At 44.2% G+C, this 20,608-nt stretch overlaps 1 protein-coding gene across 3 annotated transcripts in view; it reads right to left on the bottom strand.

Moving 5' to 3' along the window:
• The window catches only part of KDM6A (lysine demethylase 6A), a 224,553-nt gene extending 210,771 nt beyond the window's left edge, over positions 1-13,782 (bottom strand). For 2 of the 3 annotated variants that reach the window (XM_077480926.1, XM_077480927.1), the window contains exons 1-2: positions 13,162-13,782; positions 12,971-13,034 (exon numbers count right to left, since the gene is read on the bottom strand). In XM_077480926.1, the coding sequence (XP_077337052.1) occupies positions 12,971-13,034; positions 13,162-13,334 (237 nt within the window). In that variant the 5' untranslated portion in view covers positions 13,335-13,782. The remainder of the gene's footprint in view (positions 1-12,970; positions 13,035-13,161) is intronic. The other variant, XM_077480928.1, reaches the window with a different exon arrangement.
• Positions 13,783-20,608: the final 6,826 nt, after the last annotated feature.

The following is a 20,608-nucleotide window of genomic DNA, read 5'->3' as shown; positions in this document are numbered from 1 at the left end:
CTCCCCTGACAGGACGTGGATCTGTGTGCTTACACACAGATCCATGTCCCTGTTCTGCGACAAGAAATCGCAGCTTTCCGGCAGATATCATGGCCACTGGGCACACGCATTGGCTCCCGAGTGACACAGCGTGCGCGAAAGGCTGGGAAGGTCATACAACGGCCGTCCGGAATGGCAGAGCCACCTTGCAGCCATCATATAACTATGAGCAGGTTGGGAAGTGGTTAAGCTTTTTATCCAAAACCAATATGGTTTAAGCTTTACATACACTTTAGTAAAAATTTTAATTTACCCTGGATAACGTGGGCACGTACTAAATCCTCTGGGTTTGTTTTTTCTGTCTGTACCCCAATGAGATTTCCCCTCACTTTGAGAACAGAAGTAATGAGAAATCTCTGCAATGGATACAGAAGCACAAATACATTAGTAAAGTGAAAAAGGGGCTTTAACTTTAGAAAGTGTTTTTATGGTGGTTTGTGCCTCTCTGTCCCATTGATGCCCTTACCCTACATTTCGAACATGGACATTACAGTGGATCAGCTGAAAAGTTCCTTAAATCTTTCCCCTATTTTGTAGACGCTATAACTTTTGTGCAAACCAATCAATATACGTTCAATGCGTTTTCTTTACTAAAAATATTTTATTGCATTTTTGGATATGTATTATAGCAGAAAGTAAAAAAGTATTTATTTATTTTTTTCAAAATTGTCAGTGTTTATCTGCAAAAATAAAAACCGCAGGAGGTGATAAAATATCACCAAATGAAATCTCTGTGGGGGGTGGGGGACATTTTGTTTTGGTAAAAGGTTGCACGACTGCGCGATTGTCAGTTAAAGTGACGCCGTATAAAATTTTGGATTTTCTTTTACTTTCACTTTTAATAATAATGGTAAACAGGACAAATAGAAGGTGAGAATCTCCTCACTGTGGTCAAAGAAGAGCTGCACGATTCTGGATAAAATGAGAATCACAATATTTTTGCTTAGAATAAAGATCACAATTCTTGGATTAACATCTTTCACATACAAAGAAATTGAAGGTTTTTTTTTTTTTTTTTTAATTCATTGAAGTATATTTTTTCCTAGAAAATTGCTTTGAAAAAACGTTGTGTAAATACAGTGCGATACAATATATTGCAAAGTCCTCCATTTTATTCTCTAGGGTCCCTAAATTGTGTGTGTGTGTGTGTGTGTGTTTGGGGGTTCTAAGTAATTTTCTAGCAAAAAAAACTGATTTTAACTTGTAAGCAACAAGTGTCAAAAAAAGGTTTAGTCTTTAAGTGGTTAAACTGACCTCATTTACAGACTGAAGTTCACTCCTTTCATCTAAAAGAACCAAGAGATGCATGGTTTCTCTATCGTTGTTGATAAACATTTGCCACCGGAATTTTTCCCCCTTTTGACAGCTCTGAGCAGAGAATATAAATGAAAAGTGCTAATGCGCTTCACCTCACTAATGAATGTGTAGGGAAAAAAAACCTAAAAAATGTGTAAAGTCAATATATGTAAATATATATAAATATATAAGTGTGTGGAAGCAGCCGGCAAGAAATAGTGATCTCAGCACTAAAAGTAATACAAATAAAGATAAATAAATTGCGGCGCTGCCAGCAAAATAAACTAAAAAAGGAAAAAAATATAGTCTCAAAACATATGGTGAAAAAAGTGAATCCACCTCACTAAGTGATAGATGTGCAATATAGGGCAATCCAATGTAGTATCTAATACAATAATAAATGTGCATAAATAAAACGATCATGCATAAATAAATGACACAATCAGAAATAGCAAAAAAAGTGGTTGAAATTAGATGTGCAAACAATGCAATAAGCAATAGGTAGTGCTCCTTAATTCAAGTCCATGCAATTGCTTCGTGAACATACATCAAAGTCCATGCACAAAAAAGTGACTTCCAAACACGTGATTGTCCAGCGACTAACTTCAGTGCCAAACAGGTGCACCACCAGTTTCCCCCAGCCTCTCACCTCAAATGCTTAGTATACAGACACTGTATGCAAGCGGAAGCTAATCCATCATCATCCATCCAGCAGATAGTATACACCTGTACAATCCTTTCCCAGGTTCTTCACATAGCTCCCATTATAGTGGGCGGTACATAGAGCATGGAATAAAAGGACAGGGGGGCTCTCATGTGTAGTATTTGAATATAGCGATTTAATAAGGTAAATAGTCACTTACATCAAAGTAGAAAACAGCGAGTAACGTAGTACAATCCGAACTTCCGGTCTCGGCCGCAACCGGAAGTGATGAGTGCAACACCACAGCTCCTTCCCTGACACGTTGCGTCACGACCTCGTGACTTTTTAAAAGTTTGAAAAAGTCACGAGGTCGTGACGCAACGTGTCAGGGAAGGAGCTGTGGTGTTACACTCATCACTTCCGGTCGCGGCCGAGACCGGAAGTTCGGATTGTACTACGTTACTCGCTGTTTTCTACTTTGATGTAAGTGACTATTTACCTTATTAAATCGCTATATTCAAATACTACACATGAGAGCCCCCCTGTCCTTTTATTCCATGCTCTATGTACCGCCCACTATAATGGGAGCCATGTGAAGAACCTGGGAAAGGATTGTACAGGTGTATACTATCTGCTGGACGGATGATGATGGATTAGCTTCCGCTTGCATACAGTGTCTGTATACTAAGCATTTGAGGTGAGAGGCTGGGGGAAACTGGTGGTGCACCTGTTTGGCACTGAAGTTAGTCGCTGGACAATCACGTGTTTGGAAGTCACTTTTTTGTGCATGGACTTTGATGTATGTTCACGAAGCAATTGCATGGACTTGAATTAAGGAGCACTACCTATTGCTTATTGCATTGTTTGCACATCTAATTTCAACCACTTTTTTTGCTATTTCTGATTGTGTCATTTATTTATGCATGATCGTTTTATTTATGCACATTTATTATTGTATTAGATACTACATTGGATTGCCCTATATTGCACATCTATCACTTAGTGAGGTGGATTCACTTTTTTCACCATATATGTTTTGAGACAATATATTTTTTTCCTTTTTTAGTTTATTTTGCTGGCAGCGCCGCAATTTATTTATCTTTATCTGAGCAGAGAATGACTCTGCACTTGTAACACATGAATCAGGGAAATGCTGTATTAGATCCCTTTCACACTGAAGGCATTTTCCAGGAGCTAAAGGGCAAACAATCACGCCTGTGAAAAGCCTGAAAAACGCCTCCCCTGCAGCTCCACTGTGAGAGCCCAAGTAATTTCACACTGGAGCGGTGCTCTTGCAGGACATTCAAAAAAAATCCCACTGCAGTGCCCATGCATTGGAATGCATGGGCACTGCTGCCAAATCGCCTGCAAACAATTCAATGCTTTTCGGGTATATTTATGGTAAAGAGCTTCTAAAACTAGCGGAGTTTTACCGCTAACGCGGAACTGTGCCAGCCAATGTGAAAGGGCTCTTAAAGTGGAGTGTCACCCAAAAGTGGAACTTGCACATTAAGGATTCCTGACATGCCACATTTGGCATGTCTTTTGGGGGGGGGGGGGGGCAGATAGCTAGTTGACAGGTACCCAGCTCCCACTCGGAGCACTACCCCGAGCAGAAGTTCTCCTCTCCCCCTCCCTGCAATCTTCTGAGACATGTCACAGGTCCCAGAAGATTGCCTGGCCATTCAGGATGTACAAGCTGTCACAGCCTGGTGCACACACTAGTGATGCTGGTGCCTCACCCTGGGACAGGCGAGTGTAGGGCTGGAGAAAAAAAAAAAAAAAACGATTAAAATCTTGAATTGAGTCGAGAGGTCAAAGTCGTTTTTTTTTTTTTTTCCACCAGGACCGGCACTGACACCGCACCGGTCCTAAGGTGCTGCGGGCAGTAGTTTTCATGCAAGGCTGCGGCCTAGTCCGTGAGGCCAGGTGCCTCAGACTAGGCCAAAGCTGCAGCCTCGCCTAAAAACTCCTGCACACAGCTCCTTAGGACCAGCGCGGTGTCCATCAAAATAAATAAATGAGGTTTGAATCTTGAATAGAGGCGTTTTATTTTTGTTTAAATCGCAGATTTTTATTTATTTATTTTTAGAAAAATTACCCAGCTCTAGGTGAGTGGGCATTAAAAGTCAGCAGCTACACTTTTTGTAGCTGCTGAGTTAATAAACACAGAAAATGCTGGAACTCCTCTAAGATCGTGAAGAGGTCTGAATCGTGATAATGATTTTTTAACTCATTTTTGTGGATTTTAGTAGCTCTAGGTCACAGACAGCAATAAAAATTGGCTACCATTCTAATCCATCCCCACTCTATCCAAAAAAAAAAAAAGTGTTTTAAACTCCTGATCGACATATTTGCAAGTGACATAAAGTGGTATAAAAGCCTAATTATAACTATTCCTAAAAATGTTCCTTCCCCCTCCTCCTACCTAAAAATAAACTGTGTACTTATCTATTTTCAATCTGCTCTGGTCTAGTCACATTGTCCTGCAGCTGTGTAGGGGAATGATAGATAACGACTATTTCTTTACCCATTGGCTCCTATGGCCCAGCCATTGCCCATGTTCCTTTCTCTCTCCCACAGCAGCCGCTCACAGCCACAGGGGACAGACAGGAGGAGATTAAAAACAGATAAGTACACACATCTTTTTGATACAATAGACAGGAGGAGGGGTGAGGGAAAATTAAGAATAGTTATAGTCAGGCTTTTCTTCCACTTTAAAGCAGAAAGCCTGTGAATCAACACGACAGCCAGACAACTAGAAATTTTAAAGACAACAATGGAAGTCTTCCCCATAATTTCTTAGCACTGTTTTTTGAGAATGAAGCTGTGGATGCTTTTATTGCAATTTAATACCACATCTGTTCCAACCAGTGCTTTGTGTCCTTCACACTGAACTAAAGCCACTGAACAGAAATCAATCGTATGTCTCTTAGCATTGAATCAACTACGTACAAGAACCAGCATAACTTTAATGTCCACTTTATCAGAAGGTGCAAAAGTGTTCAACAACTCATTATTTCTAACTGAGCACCAGAAATATCTGGTCAGCCCTGTAACGCCCTGTCTGAATTTAGTGTTAGCTGTCCCCTATCGCAATTCTATTATATATGCCTTCTGGAAGCATTAACTTGAACCTGAAAGGGGTAAGTGGCAAAAAAAAAAAAAAAAAAAAAAAAAAAAAAAAAAAAAATAGGGGGGGGGGGGGGGAAGAGGGTTTCAAGCATGGTCTCCAAAAAAAAAAATGGAATTACATAAACTTGTAAAAACAGAAAAACTGTATTAAGGTATGCTGCGAGCAAAGCAAAAATAAGCCAAACGATAAGTGTCTCCTGTAATGCATTTGTATTAAAGTTTGGTATCTACCATTTATTAACATTACTAAATTGCATCCCCACACTCAGCAGAATGTTCCCAATGTTTGAACAAAGGGTATTTTGGAAACATCTAATAGAATTCTCTGATTCAAAAATCCCCTTTTACCTGCACCAGTCTGCTGTCACATGCAACCTCTCCTACACTTCATTTCTCTGCATGTCCCTCTCCAGTTACATCAGGAGGCTGCCTCTGATTGGTTACTTCTTTGCATGGCTAGTCACAGCAGATCTTCACTGAATATGGCTAAGCTGGCTTTCCAGGGCACTACATGATGTTACCAGGGTTCATAGGGATTGGAGCTACTGTCAGTACAGCCTTATTCATACAATATTTGTCACAAGCAGCTGAGAAGTAGCACAGAGGGGAGAAACACCAATATCCTTGCTTAACAGACATCAATAGAAATAAACACACAGGGACAACTGCTTTAAAATGTCAAATGGTAGATATATTTCGGCCACTCTTTTGTATGTTCTTTTTGGTTATCAAGCAAACATTACAACTGCAGATTATACGTCTTTAATTTATGACACAATTGAAGGCAAAACATAACTATTGACCAAAACATACTGATGGCAAGTTAAAAAAAAAAAAAAAAGACAGTGAATGAAAAAATAAAGACAAGATTTAGTAAGTAACTAATTGAGCAATCTAATATTTTGGTTGGTATATATCTCGGGCATATAAACAGACTGTAGACACTTCTAGAGCAGTAATCTAAATACACTGCCATTGTTTTCCAAAACACAGACTAGTTAGTAGCAAAAAAAAAAAAAAAAAAAGTTTTGTTTCTAAAGTCAAAACCAATTGCAGAAAGTGAAGGAGAAAGTGTATATTAAGTGGAATGCCAGGCAAGGACTGGGTGAGAGCCTCATTACTGCCAACATGCAGGCAGGGAAATGTCACTCTGTGAGCCTTTATAGCAGAGAAGATCGGGCGGTGGAGATCCGGGACAGGCCGATCATAGCTGTCACCGACACCTCGGGCAGTCCGAGCTCCCCTCCCCCATATACACTCCGGACCAGCTACAGGTTGATGGGATTAGACGCGCTGTAAATGTGGTGAGCGAGTAACACACAGGGCAGGCGGGCACCACATATGGGGAGCTCTGAACGCCTTTCCCTTACTACACGTCTGATTTGGCATCATTGTAAATCCACAGTCAATATATTGTTGGCGACTCCTTTCTCTTCTTTTTTCTCCTCCCCTCTTCTCCCTTCCCTGTCCCGCCATCTTGGGCCGGGAGGAGCAGCCATTACTTAAAAACTAAATGACAGAGGGGATGAGCGATCCCGACTGAGATCCGAACACAACTTTGACGCAACAGAAATAGAGGAGAATGGAGAGAAAGCGGCCATTGAACTGCAGCGGCGCTCACTAATGTTTCCGATGCCCCAACCCCCACCCCACCGTTCTCTCCACTGACAACAGTCACCCCCCGGGACAAGTTGTACCCCACTTTCCGACCATGCCAAAATCTGGACGATCCGGGCACAAGGACCGTGCCCCGTATAGGACCACCTACAGCCCCCATGCATGGAGCTCGCCCAGCCAGGCAGCCTGCACACCCAGTGCTCAGCACATGCAGCCTGACGTATTGTTTGTATGCCATTACACACAGGCCGACTGAGAACAAAAACACACTCAGTGTCACAGCACTGACAAAGGCTTATGGACAACAAAACACGTCACCATAAACCAGGGTTACTTCTCATAGACTTACATCGGGGATCACTTAGGCAGGCGATTTGGGATACAAGGCACCCAAGCCTGCACTATACATAATCAATAAGCAGGATCTCCCATCTAAGCAATGTCTATGGACAGAACCATGTACTAGCACTCTATGGCACCCCTATGTTATAGCAGAGGGAAAGGCTCATACAGCAACATAAAGAGGGGGTCATGGAGCACTTGGATAAAATGCACCTAAACCTGCAATAAACATGATGGCTCCAGATCTCCATCCTAACACTTGTGTTACTGCAATAACAAGGACTCAAAAACAACTACTTTGTATAAGAATAAAGAAGGTTAGAGATATTATCCCATATGGGCCATGTCAATGGACAGAGTAGGGGGCAATCTGCACACACATTACACAGGACAAGCAGCTGTCAGGAATCCCGACCCCGGGGGGCCATTGGGATGTTATAGTTCTGCACTTTATCACTCTTAATAAAATCATTTCAGATTTTCAAGTCTTTAGACATTTTTTTATGAAAAAGTGATCAGCAATGGTGACCTTTGTATTGCTTTCTGAGTAAAGGTCTCCAAGATTATCAAGGGGATCCTACAAAACACAATCATACTCCTTGACAGCACTGTTTCCATGTTCTCCGCCATCATCTGCAAAGAGTACACCCCACATAAGAACTAATTCAACGTTCAGCCACTGCATCGCAAATCTAGCAGAAACGTTTCACAGACCAAAAATGGAAAAACAAATGTCTGTCCACAGGAACTGGAAGCTGCTCAGGGCTCATGGGGATGCTAATAAACTTGAGCACTCTGGTCAATTTCAGCTCTGCAAATCTTTAGGTGGGACTCAGCAATGGTGGTCTTTGTACTACTCCCAGTAAAGGACTCTCTTACATATAGACATTACATAATACACCATACACATTGTCGCGGGAAGCATTGCTTATCTTATGGTTCTAGTCATTTGCAGAGTATACCTCCACAAGATATACTGTTCAGAGTACAAAACACTGCAAAAATGTTTCACTGACCCATACAAGAAGCCAAACACCAAAATCTGACCATGCTAACCCTACACCCGATTGCAGAGGGCCCATGAAATGAAACAGCCAGGCATCCACAAACTGAAAACAGTCCACAAGGACGCCAATAAACGTCTGCTCTTGAGTACTCTTCAAAGTCCATTTCAGCTTTGCAAGCCTTAAGATGACCAGCAATGGTGGCCTTCGTACAGTACTCAAAGGTCTCTTAAATATACACAATACATAAGCAGTTCTTCCATGTCTTATGGTACCAGTAACCTGCCATGAGGACACTGCAGAATGAGCTTCAATTAAAGGTTCAAACACTACATTCTAAACCTTGCACAAATGTCTCATTGACCCATTCCAGAAGCCAAAGACCAGTGTCTGTCCATGCTGACCCTTATCCATGATGGCAGAGGGCAAATGAACTGCTCAGGACCCATTGGGGATACTAACAGTCCATTTCAGCTTTGCAAGTCTTTAAAGGGTGATCAATAATTGTGGCTTTGTACAGCTCTCAGTAAAGATCAAATGATCCTAAATGATACACATGCATGCTTCCTGTCCCTGGAAGCATTGCTTCCATATTAGCTCAGCCATGATGATGTCAGTAATATGAAATGGGTATAGTGCTGTGAAAGATCCCATTCAGAGTTCATACACTATGTTCTAAACCCTGGAAAATTGTTTTAATAACCTCCACCAGAAGCCAAACAAATATCTGTCCATATATGCACAATGGCAAGGCCAATGAACTGAAACCACTCAGGGCCCATAGGAGTTCTCAAAGTTCTGCATTCAACTGCTTCACACAGTCCATTTCAGCTTTGCCAGTAAGTGATCAGCAATGGCATCTTTTGTATGGCTGCAAGTAAAGGCCGCCTCCTAAATTATACACAATACATAAGCAATGCTTCCATATGATCTGCCATAATGGTAGCAGTAATTTGCACTAGGAATACTGCTGACCCCTATATGTATGATCGCAGGGGGCCAATGAACAGCAATATTTCAGGGCCTATGAACTGAAAAGAGCTCAGGGCCTGCAAATTGAAACAGTTCAGGGCCCATAGGAATGATAAAAGATCTGTTCTCAATTGCTCTTCACAGTCCATGTCAGCTTTCCCAGTATTTAATCAGCAATGGTGGCCTGTGTACAGCACTCAGTAAAGGTCTCTTAAAATACAAGCATTGATTCCATATTATCTGCCATTATAGCACAGTTAATTTGTAATAGGTAGACTTATGTAAGATTCTAGTCAAAGTAAAAAAACTGTATGCTAAACCCTGTACAAAATGTCAGACATACCAAAAGCCCAACACCAATTGCCTGTCCATGCTGACCCTATATGCTCAATGGCAGGGGCTCGTGAACTGAAAGAGTCTGGGGCCCAATGGGGATACTAAAATGTTCTGCACTCACTCCAGTGTTCCTCAGTCTATTTCAGCTTTACAAGTCTTCAGGTTTTGAGCAATGGTGGCCTTTGTACAACTCTCAGTAAAGGTTTACTTTAAAGTACACACAAACATAGGCATCACTTCCATATTATCTGCCCTCATGGTACTGGTAATTTTCACTGTGTATACTGCTGTGTAAGCTTTTCTGCATGCTAAACTCTGTAACAAATGTCCATATGACCTTAAATGCATGATGGCACAGGGTCCATATACCTTAAATCCACGATGGCACAGCTCAGCGCCTGCAAAGTGGACACCACTCAGGGCCTATAGGGGTTCTAAAAGTTCTGCACCTGACTGCTCTTCAGTCTACTTCAGGTTTGCCAGTATTTAAATGGTCAACAACGGCGGCCTTTATAGGGCTCTCAGTAAAGGTCTCTGTTAAATTATCCACAATTCATAAGCAATGTTTCATAATTTGCCATCACAGTACTGCATGCAAGATTCAATCTGCTGCATGCCAAACCCTGTACAAAAAGATATCCTTGATCCATGTCAAAAGCCAAACTACACTGTCTGTCCATGCTGACCCCTATATGCATGATGGCAGGGGGCCCCATGTACAGGAAACAGCTCAGGGCCCGCAAACCACTCAGGGCCCAAAGGGGTTCTAAAAGTTCTACACCTCCTTACAGTCTATTTCAGCTTTGCCAGTATGCAAGTGGTCAACAGTACAGTCAATAGGGCTCTCTGTAAATGTCTCCTTTAAAGTATAAACACATAAGCATTGCTTCCATATGATCTGCCATCATGGTACTGGTAATTTCCACTAGGAATACTGCTGTGTAAAATCCAATTTGCTGCATGCTAAACCCTGTACAAACATTTCAGAGATTCAAGTCAAAACATGATCAGTCCGTACCGACCCTTTATGAATGATGGCATTGGGGCCATGAACCACAAACACCTCAGGGCTCCATAGATATTCTAGGGCTGGGTACACATGGGCTGAAAACAGTTGGTTGGCAGGAATCGGCCACCTTTCACCCTGTGTGTACAGCTCCCTGTCCAACAGGAGGCGGTTGAATGAGCATGTGGGAAAACCAGCATCCAATCAGAGCCTGCAGACATGACCATAAGCGCTGATCAGTGTGTGTTGGTGGGAGGGTGGTACTCCTGTCAGAACACAATAGCTCAGCTGGGAGATCGCCACACCAACAGATGTGTTAGAACAGCAATCGAAGGGTGTTTTTTTTTTTTTTACTCAGCCCGCTGAGTTGATCGAAAAAATAAATAAAAAAACTTGTATTGTCTGCTCAGTTTAAAAGTTCTGCACCTCACTGTTCTTCACAGTCCATTTCAGCTTTTCCAGTATTCCTCAGTAACGTTCTCCTTCAACCACTTAAGTTCCACCTTATAGCAGTTTTACTGCTACAGAGAAGCACTTGTGCGCTGGATTACGTATATGTACATGAGATCCGAATCTCCCGAGTAGGAGGCATGCCACCAGCTCGCTTCCACTGTGATTACACACAGCAAAAGCCGATTGTTGGGTGCATGGTACCCGATGTCTGCCGGCACCCACCGATCATTAGGCAGACAGACTAACATTCTGCCTATGTAAACAATGCAGCTCGCCATTCTGACAGGAGGGAAGAGATGGGATTTGTATAAATTTGATTCAATTCCATCTCTTCCCCTAGTAAAAGCACCTCACACAATATAGCAAAACACTGGCTAGGCCCACAGTTAACCCTTTGATCACTCCTGATGCTAACCCCTTCCCAGCCAGTGTCATTAGTAAAGTGACAATGCCTATACCTTTTTAGCACTGATAACTGTATTAGTATCACTGGTCCCCAAAAAGCGTCAAAAGTGTCAGAACGTACACCACGATATCAGTCCTGCTATAAAAGTCTCTGATTGCCACCATTACAAAAAAAAATTAAAAATATCCTATAATTTGCAGGCGCTATAATTTGAGCAAACCCATATTGCAGTCCGCTTTAAGATGCTGATTGCCCCCATTACTAGTAAAAAAAAAAAAAAACATACTGAATAAAAATATCCCAGTTTGCAGGCGCTGTAACTTTTGAAAAAAACAATATCACAGTCCGCTTTAACGGCTGGTTCGCACTATTGTGATGCGAGAACCCTGTGAATCAATTGCGTCTTCCCGCATCGCACCCGGAACGCATGGCAGTTCACACTGCCATATGCGAACTGCTGGGGCATGTCATATGTTAACGACAACCCCATTTCAGCTTGCATATTGCACTGCGAACTGACAGATCGGACATGAATCGGATCGCACGTGCGTGAACACACATGCGATCCGATTCTGGTCCGACCTGAAAAAAAAAAAAAAAAAAGAGTCCTGTGCGTGTTTGCACCGAATGCGGTGCGATATCAGCCATACTATCTGCATGGCTGACATCGCACCCGCACAGACATCGCTTGTAATGTGAACAGCAGTGCGCTGCGCATTACATGCGATGTCCGGCAACACAATAGTGTGAACCGGGGCTAAGTCGCTGATTGCTGCCATTTCTAGTAAAAAAAAAAAACATCCTATAGTTTGCAGGCGCTATAACTTGAGCAAACCAATATCGCAGTCCGCTTTAAGTCACTGATTTCCGCTATTTCTCCTGAAAAAAATTGGGATTTTTCAATGATGTTATTGGAGATATATATATATTTTTTTTTTTTTTTTTTTTTTAGAGAGAGAATGAATAACGTTCAAGATGTTGCTGCACTTAAAGTGCAGCAACCTCTTGAACTTTATTCTTGTATATAGACTGTCGGTGGGAGGACCCGATTACCAGCACTTTGAAGGATTGAAGGCTTTGTGTGGCTCTCCATCATACTTCAAAATTATATATATATAAATTTTAAATACTACATTTTGCTTTCTGCTATAAGCAAAAAATACAAATTTGTCTTTTTTGTTTATAGAGCAAAAAGTAAAAACTGCAGGGGTGATCATCAGATACCATCAAAATAAGTTATTTGTGGCAAAAAAAAAAAAAAAAGACAAATTAGATTTGGGCGCAGCGTTGCATGAATGCACAACCGTCAGTTAAAGTAATACAGTGCCATATTGCAAAAAATGGCCTGGTCAAGAAGGGGCTACATTTTTCAGAGGTCAAGTGGTTAAAGTAAACACAACACGCTCCATATTAATCTGCCACCATAGTAGCGGTAATTTGCATTAGATATACAATTGGCTCCATGCTAAACCACGTACAAGTGTCTGATTGCTCGGAAGGTAAACAGCACGGCCTGTCCATGCATGATGGCAGGGGTCCCCCCCAATACTGATAAAGTTGTAGAGTCCTGGGAAGGTGATGAGCGATCCTTTGTAGTGTAATCATCCAGCATTGTTTATGATGACCCCCATGTATGATGAGGTCAGCCCCCCCTCCCTGTACAATACACACACGTGTGGGCTCCAGCCATGAACACTTCCCTCCTCCATAAACAAGCTTACCTTGGACAGCAAGGCCTTCGTTCTGGCGCCATCTTCATGAAGCCTTAAAAATCCATAGAGGCGGCTGTATCGGGGCACATCCCGGGCCACACAGGAGAGAGAGGGGGGAGAGAGAAGAGACAAATGACCGTGAGCGGGCACAGGACGGACACACACAAACAAATATATATATAAACGGGGGGTAAGCCAACCTGTCGAGGCCGGCCAGGGCTTCTCTCTCATCCGCTGTCAGGTTAGGGAAGTCCTCTTCGCTCTCGCTCGCTTTTCCCGCCGCCATTTTCTTTTCCTCATCACCGAGGGAGGCAGCAGCGGCGGCAGCAGAGAGCACAGCTGCGGCGGAGAGCGACACTCCGCACGATTTCATGGAAATGCAGCGTCACTGGCAGTCACACGGCGGCGGTACTCCTGTGTGAGGAAATGGCCGGGCGTGTAAACACACCGCCTTATTGTGGGGCTCACTCCCCCCCCCCTCTCCGACTACCTCCACATCCCCCCCCTCCTCTCCGGGAACTAGCTAAGACTACAGACCAAGGGGCGCCTCATGCTGGACACACGGCCACACTCTCTAATGTCTTGTTTACACTGTTTGGACTTTTACATAGTGCTTTCCGTACAGTCCCACTCAACACGTCAGGTACGAGCTGCTACCGCCGCCGCCTGCCCCTCCTCCCCGAGCTTATTCAGAACAAAGTTGTGCGAGAACGGTGTCACCCAGCATCACACACACACACGCACTTTTTCTCTCGCTCAATAGCGCGCACGTACTCGCACAGCCCGCCGCCGCCGCTGCCGTGCTCCGGCCACGCCCACTCGCTCGGCTTTGCCAGAGGCCACGCCTCACTCCTCCCCTCCTCCTCCCTTCCATCCTCTCCCCGCGTGGCCACTGCTGGGGCAGCGCTGGAGGCACGTGACCTTTGTTGACTTACGTCATCTCGCATCCCTCCCGCTAAGGTCCTCGGGACTCTAGCAACTTACTCTTTCTTTTTTTTTTTTTCTCTCTCTCTCTCCCGTTAGGACCCATCTGGTTTAGCGATGGGGGCGTGGCGATGACGACAGTTGGCCGTAGCTCCATCGTCATTGGAAAAGCTCTTTGTCTGTCAGGAGAGTGTTGGGTGAGGTAGAAGAGTGACGGAGAGGGGTGTAGCAGGTTAGGTTGGATTGTGGGAAGGAAGGACAGGCAGCTCGGTATAGAAGAGCATGTGGGAGTGGACGTGTGCTGTCAATAGCCATGCTGCATAGATAACGCTCGTGAGGGGCTTTATTGCATGGTTCTAGTAGGCATATAGGCATTTAGAGTGATTCTAAGGCCCCTTTCACACAGGCACCAACAGTTTAGACACGTTAAAAACGTACCAGTTCTTAACCGTTGTTTCATCCGCCTTCTGATGCGTTTTTATCTATTAATGTACACGTTTACATCCGTTTTTGTATCTGTTTTGATCAGTTTACAGCAGTTTCTGTGCCTTTAAGGAAATTACCCAGAAAGCATTGCTCCTCCCATACAGATAAACAACAACAACAAAAAATTTCTTCAAAACGGATCTTAAAGTGGAGGGCCGCCCTAAAATAAAAAATGTCATTAATAGTCTTTAAAAAATGTAAAAAATACAATTAAAGTTTTAACTTACCTGAAACCGCTGTTGCTAGGCGTTCTTCCTAATCTGCCTCTTTCTATTCCGCGGCACTTCCTCCTCTTCGGCGAGCGGCCCTGTTGCCTTCTGGGACATGTGTGTGTCCCAGAATACAACGGGGCCATTCACAAAGTGCAGAGCGACTCGCACATGCGCAGTAGGAAAGGCTTCATTGCCTGTTTCCCTTCGTTAAGATGGAGGCGCCTACACCTGATCCGATGGACGGATCGGCCTTGGGCAGCCGACATCGCGGGCTCGCTGGACAGGTGAGTATCCTTATTAAAAGTCAGCAGCTACAGTGTTTGTAGCTGCTGACTTTTAAAAAGACAAAAAGGCGTCCGGTGTTCTGCCAAAAACTGTCCCCCCATCGGATGGTGGCCGTCCCGTACTGCGCAGGCGCAGCGCTTGTGCAGTACGGAGGACAAGGAGACTCCAAAAGTATCTGAGGATGAATGGTGCCGAGGGCACGGCCTCGCTTCGCTCTGCAATTTTTTTTATTCTAACTCTATGTCCATTTGGATGGTGGGGCTTGAGTCTGGACTCGTTAATCTTTAGAGACTTTCGGAGTCTCCTTGTCCTCCGTACTGCGCAAGCACAGTACAGGGCGAACACTATCCGATGGGGGACAGTATTCAACACAACACCGGAACACCACTTTAACTGATCGGATCTTGACGGACCTTGTCAGCTAACGTCAGTTAATATCCGATTTGACGGATGTGGACGTAGCCTTGTACGTAAAAAAAAAAATGATAAAACCGGAAGCGGAGGTTAACGGATGGTCATCCATTTGCCCATAGGAATGCAATGTATTGTCATCCGTTGACGGATGGAAAAAAAACGGATAGCCGGTCTGTCCATGTGAAAGGGGTCTAAGGGTTAATTCACACTGGCATATGTTAAAATGAACGTTTATTTCCATCTATTTCAGTCACATTTTAACTTGGGTTGTCGCCTTTTCTACAAGCCAAACCCAAACACTTTAGCGGCATACAGCAAATGTTTTTTTTAAATATACACGATGGGATTGTAACAGACCTAGAATACCTTTGGACACTCCAAAGAGAATAGTTAGGAAGTGCATATAGTGCCCCCCTGTAAAGCCCTGTTCCAAGCTACATTCCTGTATGAATAATGTGTCCGGGTTTCAGGTGGACTGACACCCGGACACATAATTCACAACCCAGACTGGCTGGGTGAATCCCGGACAGATGGCAACCCTAGTTTTAACATGTCCGTCAACATACATTCAAACGTCCATTGACACACAGTATCTCACAAAAGTGTGTACACTTGTAACAGACCTAGGATACCTTTGGACACTCCAAAGAGAATAGTTATGAAGTGCACATAGTGCCCCCCTGTAAAGCCCTGTTCCAAGCTACATTCCTGTATGAATAATGTGTCCGGGTTTCAGGTAGACTGACACCCGGACACATAATTCACAACCCAGACTGGCTGGGTGAATCCCGGACAGGTGGCAACCCTAGTTTTAACATGTCCGTCAACATACATTCAAACGTCTATTGACACACAGTATCTCACAAAAGTGTGTACACTCCTCACATTTTTGTAAATATTTTATTCTATCTTTTCATGTGACAACGCTGAAGAAATGACACTTTGCTACAATGTAAAGTAGTGAGTGTACAGCTTGTATAAAGGTGTAAATTTGCTGCCCCCTCAAAATATCTCAACACACAGCCATTAAGGGCTAAAGCACTGGCAACAAAAGTGAGTACACCCCTAAGTGAAAATGTCCAAATTGGGCCCAATTAGCCATTTTTCCTCCTGGGTGTCATGTGACTCGTTAGTGTTACAAGGTCTTATGCCTCGTACACACGACCAGACTTTTTGACAGCAAAGGTTCGATTCAATTCGATCATGTGTGGGCTCCATCAGACCTTTGCTTGCCAAAAATCCGGCGGACTTTAGAAATAGAACATGTTTTAAATTTTCCCACCGGGAACTCCGCCGGACCAAGAAATCCGTTCGTGTGTATGCTAGTCCGACGGACAAAAACGGACGCTAGGGCAGCTATTGGCTACGGGCTATGAACTTCCCTATTCTAGTCCAGTCGTACGTCATCACGTTCTAATCCATCGGACTTTGGTGTGATTGTGTGTGGCCAAGTCCGTTCATTTGGAAAGTCAGTCGGAACTCCGCCGAATGTCCGTCAGAAAGACTGTCGGACCTAGTCCCTCAAAAAGTCTGGCCGCGTGTACGCAGCATTAGGTATGAAAGGGGAGCAGGTGTGTTAAATTTGGCGTTATCGCTCTCACTCTCTCATACTGGTCACTGGAACACGACACCTCGTGGCAAAGAACTCTCTGAGGATCTGAAAAAAAGAATTGTTGCTCTACATAAAGATGGCCTAGGCTATAAGAAGATTGCCAAGACCCTGAAACAGAGCTGCAGCATGGTGGCCAAGACCATACAGCACTTTAATAGGACAGATTCCACTTGGAACAGGCCTCGCCATGGTCAACCAAAGAGGTTGAGTGCATGTGCCCAGTGTCATATCCAGAGGGTTGTCTTTGGGAAATAGACATATAAGTGCTGCCAGCATTGCTGCAGAGGTTGAAGGGGTGGGGGGTCAGCTTGTCAGTGCTCAGACCATACGCTGCACACTGCATGATATTGGTCTGCATGGCTGTCTTCCCAGTAGGTAGCCTCTTCTAAAGATGATGCACAAGAAAGCCAGCAGTTTGCTGAAGCCAAGCAGACTAAGGACATGGATTACTGTAACCATGTCCCATGGTCTGATGAGACCAAGATAAACGTATTTGGTTCCGATGGGGTCAAGCGTGTGTGGTGGCAACCAGGTGAGGAGTACAAAGACAAGTGTGTCTTGCCTACAATCAAGCAAGGTGGTGGGAATATCATGGTCTGGGGCATAAGTGCTGCCGACGCTGGGGAGCTACAGTTCATTGAGGGAACCATGAATGCCAACATGTACTGTTGAAGCAGAGCATGATTCCCTCCCTTCCAGAGACTGGGTCGTAGGGCAGTATTTCAACATGATAACGACCCCGAACACACCTCCAAGATTACCACTGCCTTGCTAAAGAAGCTGAGGGTAAAGGTGATGGACTGGCCAAGCATGTCTCCAGACCTAAACCCTATTGAGCATCTGTGGGGCATCCTCAAACGGAAGGTGGAGGAACACAAGGTCTCTAACATCCACCAGCTCTATGATGTCGTCATGGAGGAGTGGAAGAGGACTCCAGTGGCAACCTGTGAAGTTATGGTGAACTTAATGCCCAAGAGGGTTAAGGCAGTACTGGAAAATAGTGGTGGCCACACAAAATATTGACACTTTGGGCCCAATCTGGACATTTTCACTTAGGGGTGTATGTATTTTTGTTGCCAGCGGTTTAGACATTAATGGCTGTGTGTTGAGTTATTTTGAGGGGACAGCAAATTTACACTGTTATTCAAGCTGTGCACTCACTAATTTACATTGTAGCAAAGTGTCATTTCTTCAGTGTTGTCACATGAAAAGATATAATAAAATATTTACAAAAATGTGAGGGGTGTACTCACTTTTGTGAGATACTGTACATTTGGACGTTCATTGACAAACATTTGAACATCTGTTGAGATACACTTGGACATCCGTCCGTTGACCTGCATGCGTAGCTTTATGGTGTGAATAGGACACATTGGAAATGATTGTTTTTCAGATGTCTTTCAGGTGATCTGCGTTCTACAAATGCACTAAACCGCAGATCAGCATACTGGTGTAAATTGGTCTTAAAGGAAATTTTGTGTTGAACTAAAAAAAGATGTTATACTTATGCAACGTACACATGATCAAACAATCCGGTGGAAAAGTACGGCGGACAATCCCCTCGTGTGTGGAAAAGTCCGGTGGACTAAGAAAGTAGTTTTGCACCGAAATATGTCCGCCAGACTTCCAGGCAGCCGGGACTAGCGAAGGAAGCACCGCTGGCCCCGTCACCTGGTATGGACTTAAAGGGGAAAAAACAGCGTGGGGGTCCCCCTCTAGGTCCATATCAGAACCTTATCCGAGCACGCTACCTGGCTGGCCAGGAAAGGGGGTGGGGACGCCGCATCCTCTGGGACTGTGACATCATAATGGGTGGGGACATCACCCGGCAATGTCCCTATATAAGTCGCCGAACGCCGCGTGCCTGTCATTGTGGCCAGAGACAGCGACAAGGCAACAGCTCAAGAAGAGAAGAACAGAAAAAGGGAAGAACAGAAGGTGGCGACGAAGACAGCGGCGACAGAAGACCAGGCCACCGCTTGTAAAAGAGCTAGAAGAAAGGCACGGAGGCCCGGCAAGAAGAACCGAAGATGGGGACAAGACCCCCGAAGAGGGGAACAAGACCCCCGAAGTCAGAAGAAGAGGGCGGCGACGAAGAAGAAAGCCGGGCTCCTCAGATAGTAAAAGAGTTTAGCAGTAGATAGCAGAGGAGTCCGGTGAGAAGACCCCCCAAGATGGAAGAAGACCCCCGGAGCTGTGCAATAAACTATTTTTAACCCTTGTGTGTTGTGTTTTTTTTTTTTTTTCACAGGTGAATGGGTAGGGGTACATTGTACCCCATACTCATTCACATAGGGTGGGGGGCCGGTATCCAGGGGACTTGGCTCTGATATAGACCTAGAGGGGGACCCCCACGCCGTTTTTTTGGCGTAGGGCTTCCCCTTTAAGTCCATACCAGGTGACGGGGCCAGTAACGCTACCTTCGCTAGTCCAGCGGACTTTACGGCGGTTTGTCCACCAGACTAAGTCCGCCGGATAGCCTGATCGCTCGCTTGTCCACACCCCCTTTCCTGGCCAGCCGGGTAGCGTACTCGGATAAGGGTCTGATATGGACCTAGAGGGGGACCCCCACACCGTTTTTTCGGTGTAGGGCTTCCCCTTTAAGTCCATGGCAGGTGATGGGGCCAGCGACGCTTCCTTCGCTAGTCCCGGCTACCTGGAGCCACGCTCAAAATGAACGGACTTTCCTCCGTGTGTGTGGGCAAGTCCGTTCGTTTCAAAAGTACGGCGGATAGTCCGCCAGAAAAGTCCTGTATGTGAGCAGGTCCGCTTGTACAGACAGTCTGGTGAACTTTACGGCGGTTTGTCCGCCTGACTATGTCTGCCGGATAGTCTGATCGTGTGTACGCGGCATAACATGTACGATTATTGTACAGAGCATCAAAGCAAGAAACCGAGCCAATCCTACTAAGGATGTGTACATGTGAAAGCCTCAGTCAGTGCCTCTCCACTGATGCATTTTTCCCCACCCCACGCTTAAAGCGGAAATTTACCAATAGCAACTTGATAAATTTAAGGAACATACATTCCACTTTAGTAATTATGCTACCAAAATGAGTGTATGCTATAAATTGCCTCGATCATTGCTCCCGTTTCTTCTCGCTGGAGGCTGCCATTTTGCTGAATCCCAAAGCCCCAGCTATAAATCATAAAGCAGAACTAAATTCATCGATTTACCAGTTTCAAAAAACAGTTATATTCCTGAAATGCAAACTGTCACATTTGATTGTGTCCTCAACAAAACTGTCAGGCCATCAAACGTCTGATGTCATAACTGAGCACATGTGCAGCACAATGGCAGTTGCAGATCAAACAGAAGCAGCTTACTTGGCTGTAAAGCATAGGAGGGTTGAATTCTGTTTTTAAGCGAAAACTTTATGTCTTGCTAGATCACTTCAGGCTGGTCCCTTTTAAAAGTACTGTATAGCTATGTAAACATTAAAAATAAGTGTCTATACTGTTTAAAATCCAGTAACACACTGTATCACTCTGCTCTGCACATGCTCAGTTGCTCTCCATTTACGTGTTTTTCTTTATTTCTGTTATAAAACTTGCAAATAAATAATTGTTCTTCATAAATTTAGGCAAAAAATTACTGCTGCATTTCTTTGGTGAAAATAACCCAAACCAGTGTATATTATTTAGTCTGTAGGAAAGTTATAGAGTTCACAAACTATGGTATATATCTGAAAATTTCCTGAAGCCCATAAATGT

This window comes from Lithobates pipiens, unplaced genomic scaffold (assembly GCF_037356315.1).
Source record: "Lithobates pipiens isolate NorthernLeopardFrog02 unplaced genomic scaffold, aLitPip1_a1.2 Scaffold_16, whole genome shotgun sequence".
NCBI lineage: Eukaryota > Metazoa > Chordata > Amphibia > Anura > Ranidae > Lithobates > Lithobates pipiens.
This window is presented reverse-complemented; position numbering and strand designations above follow the sequence as displayed.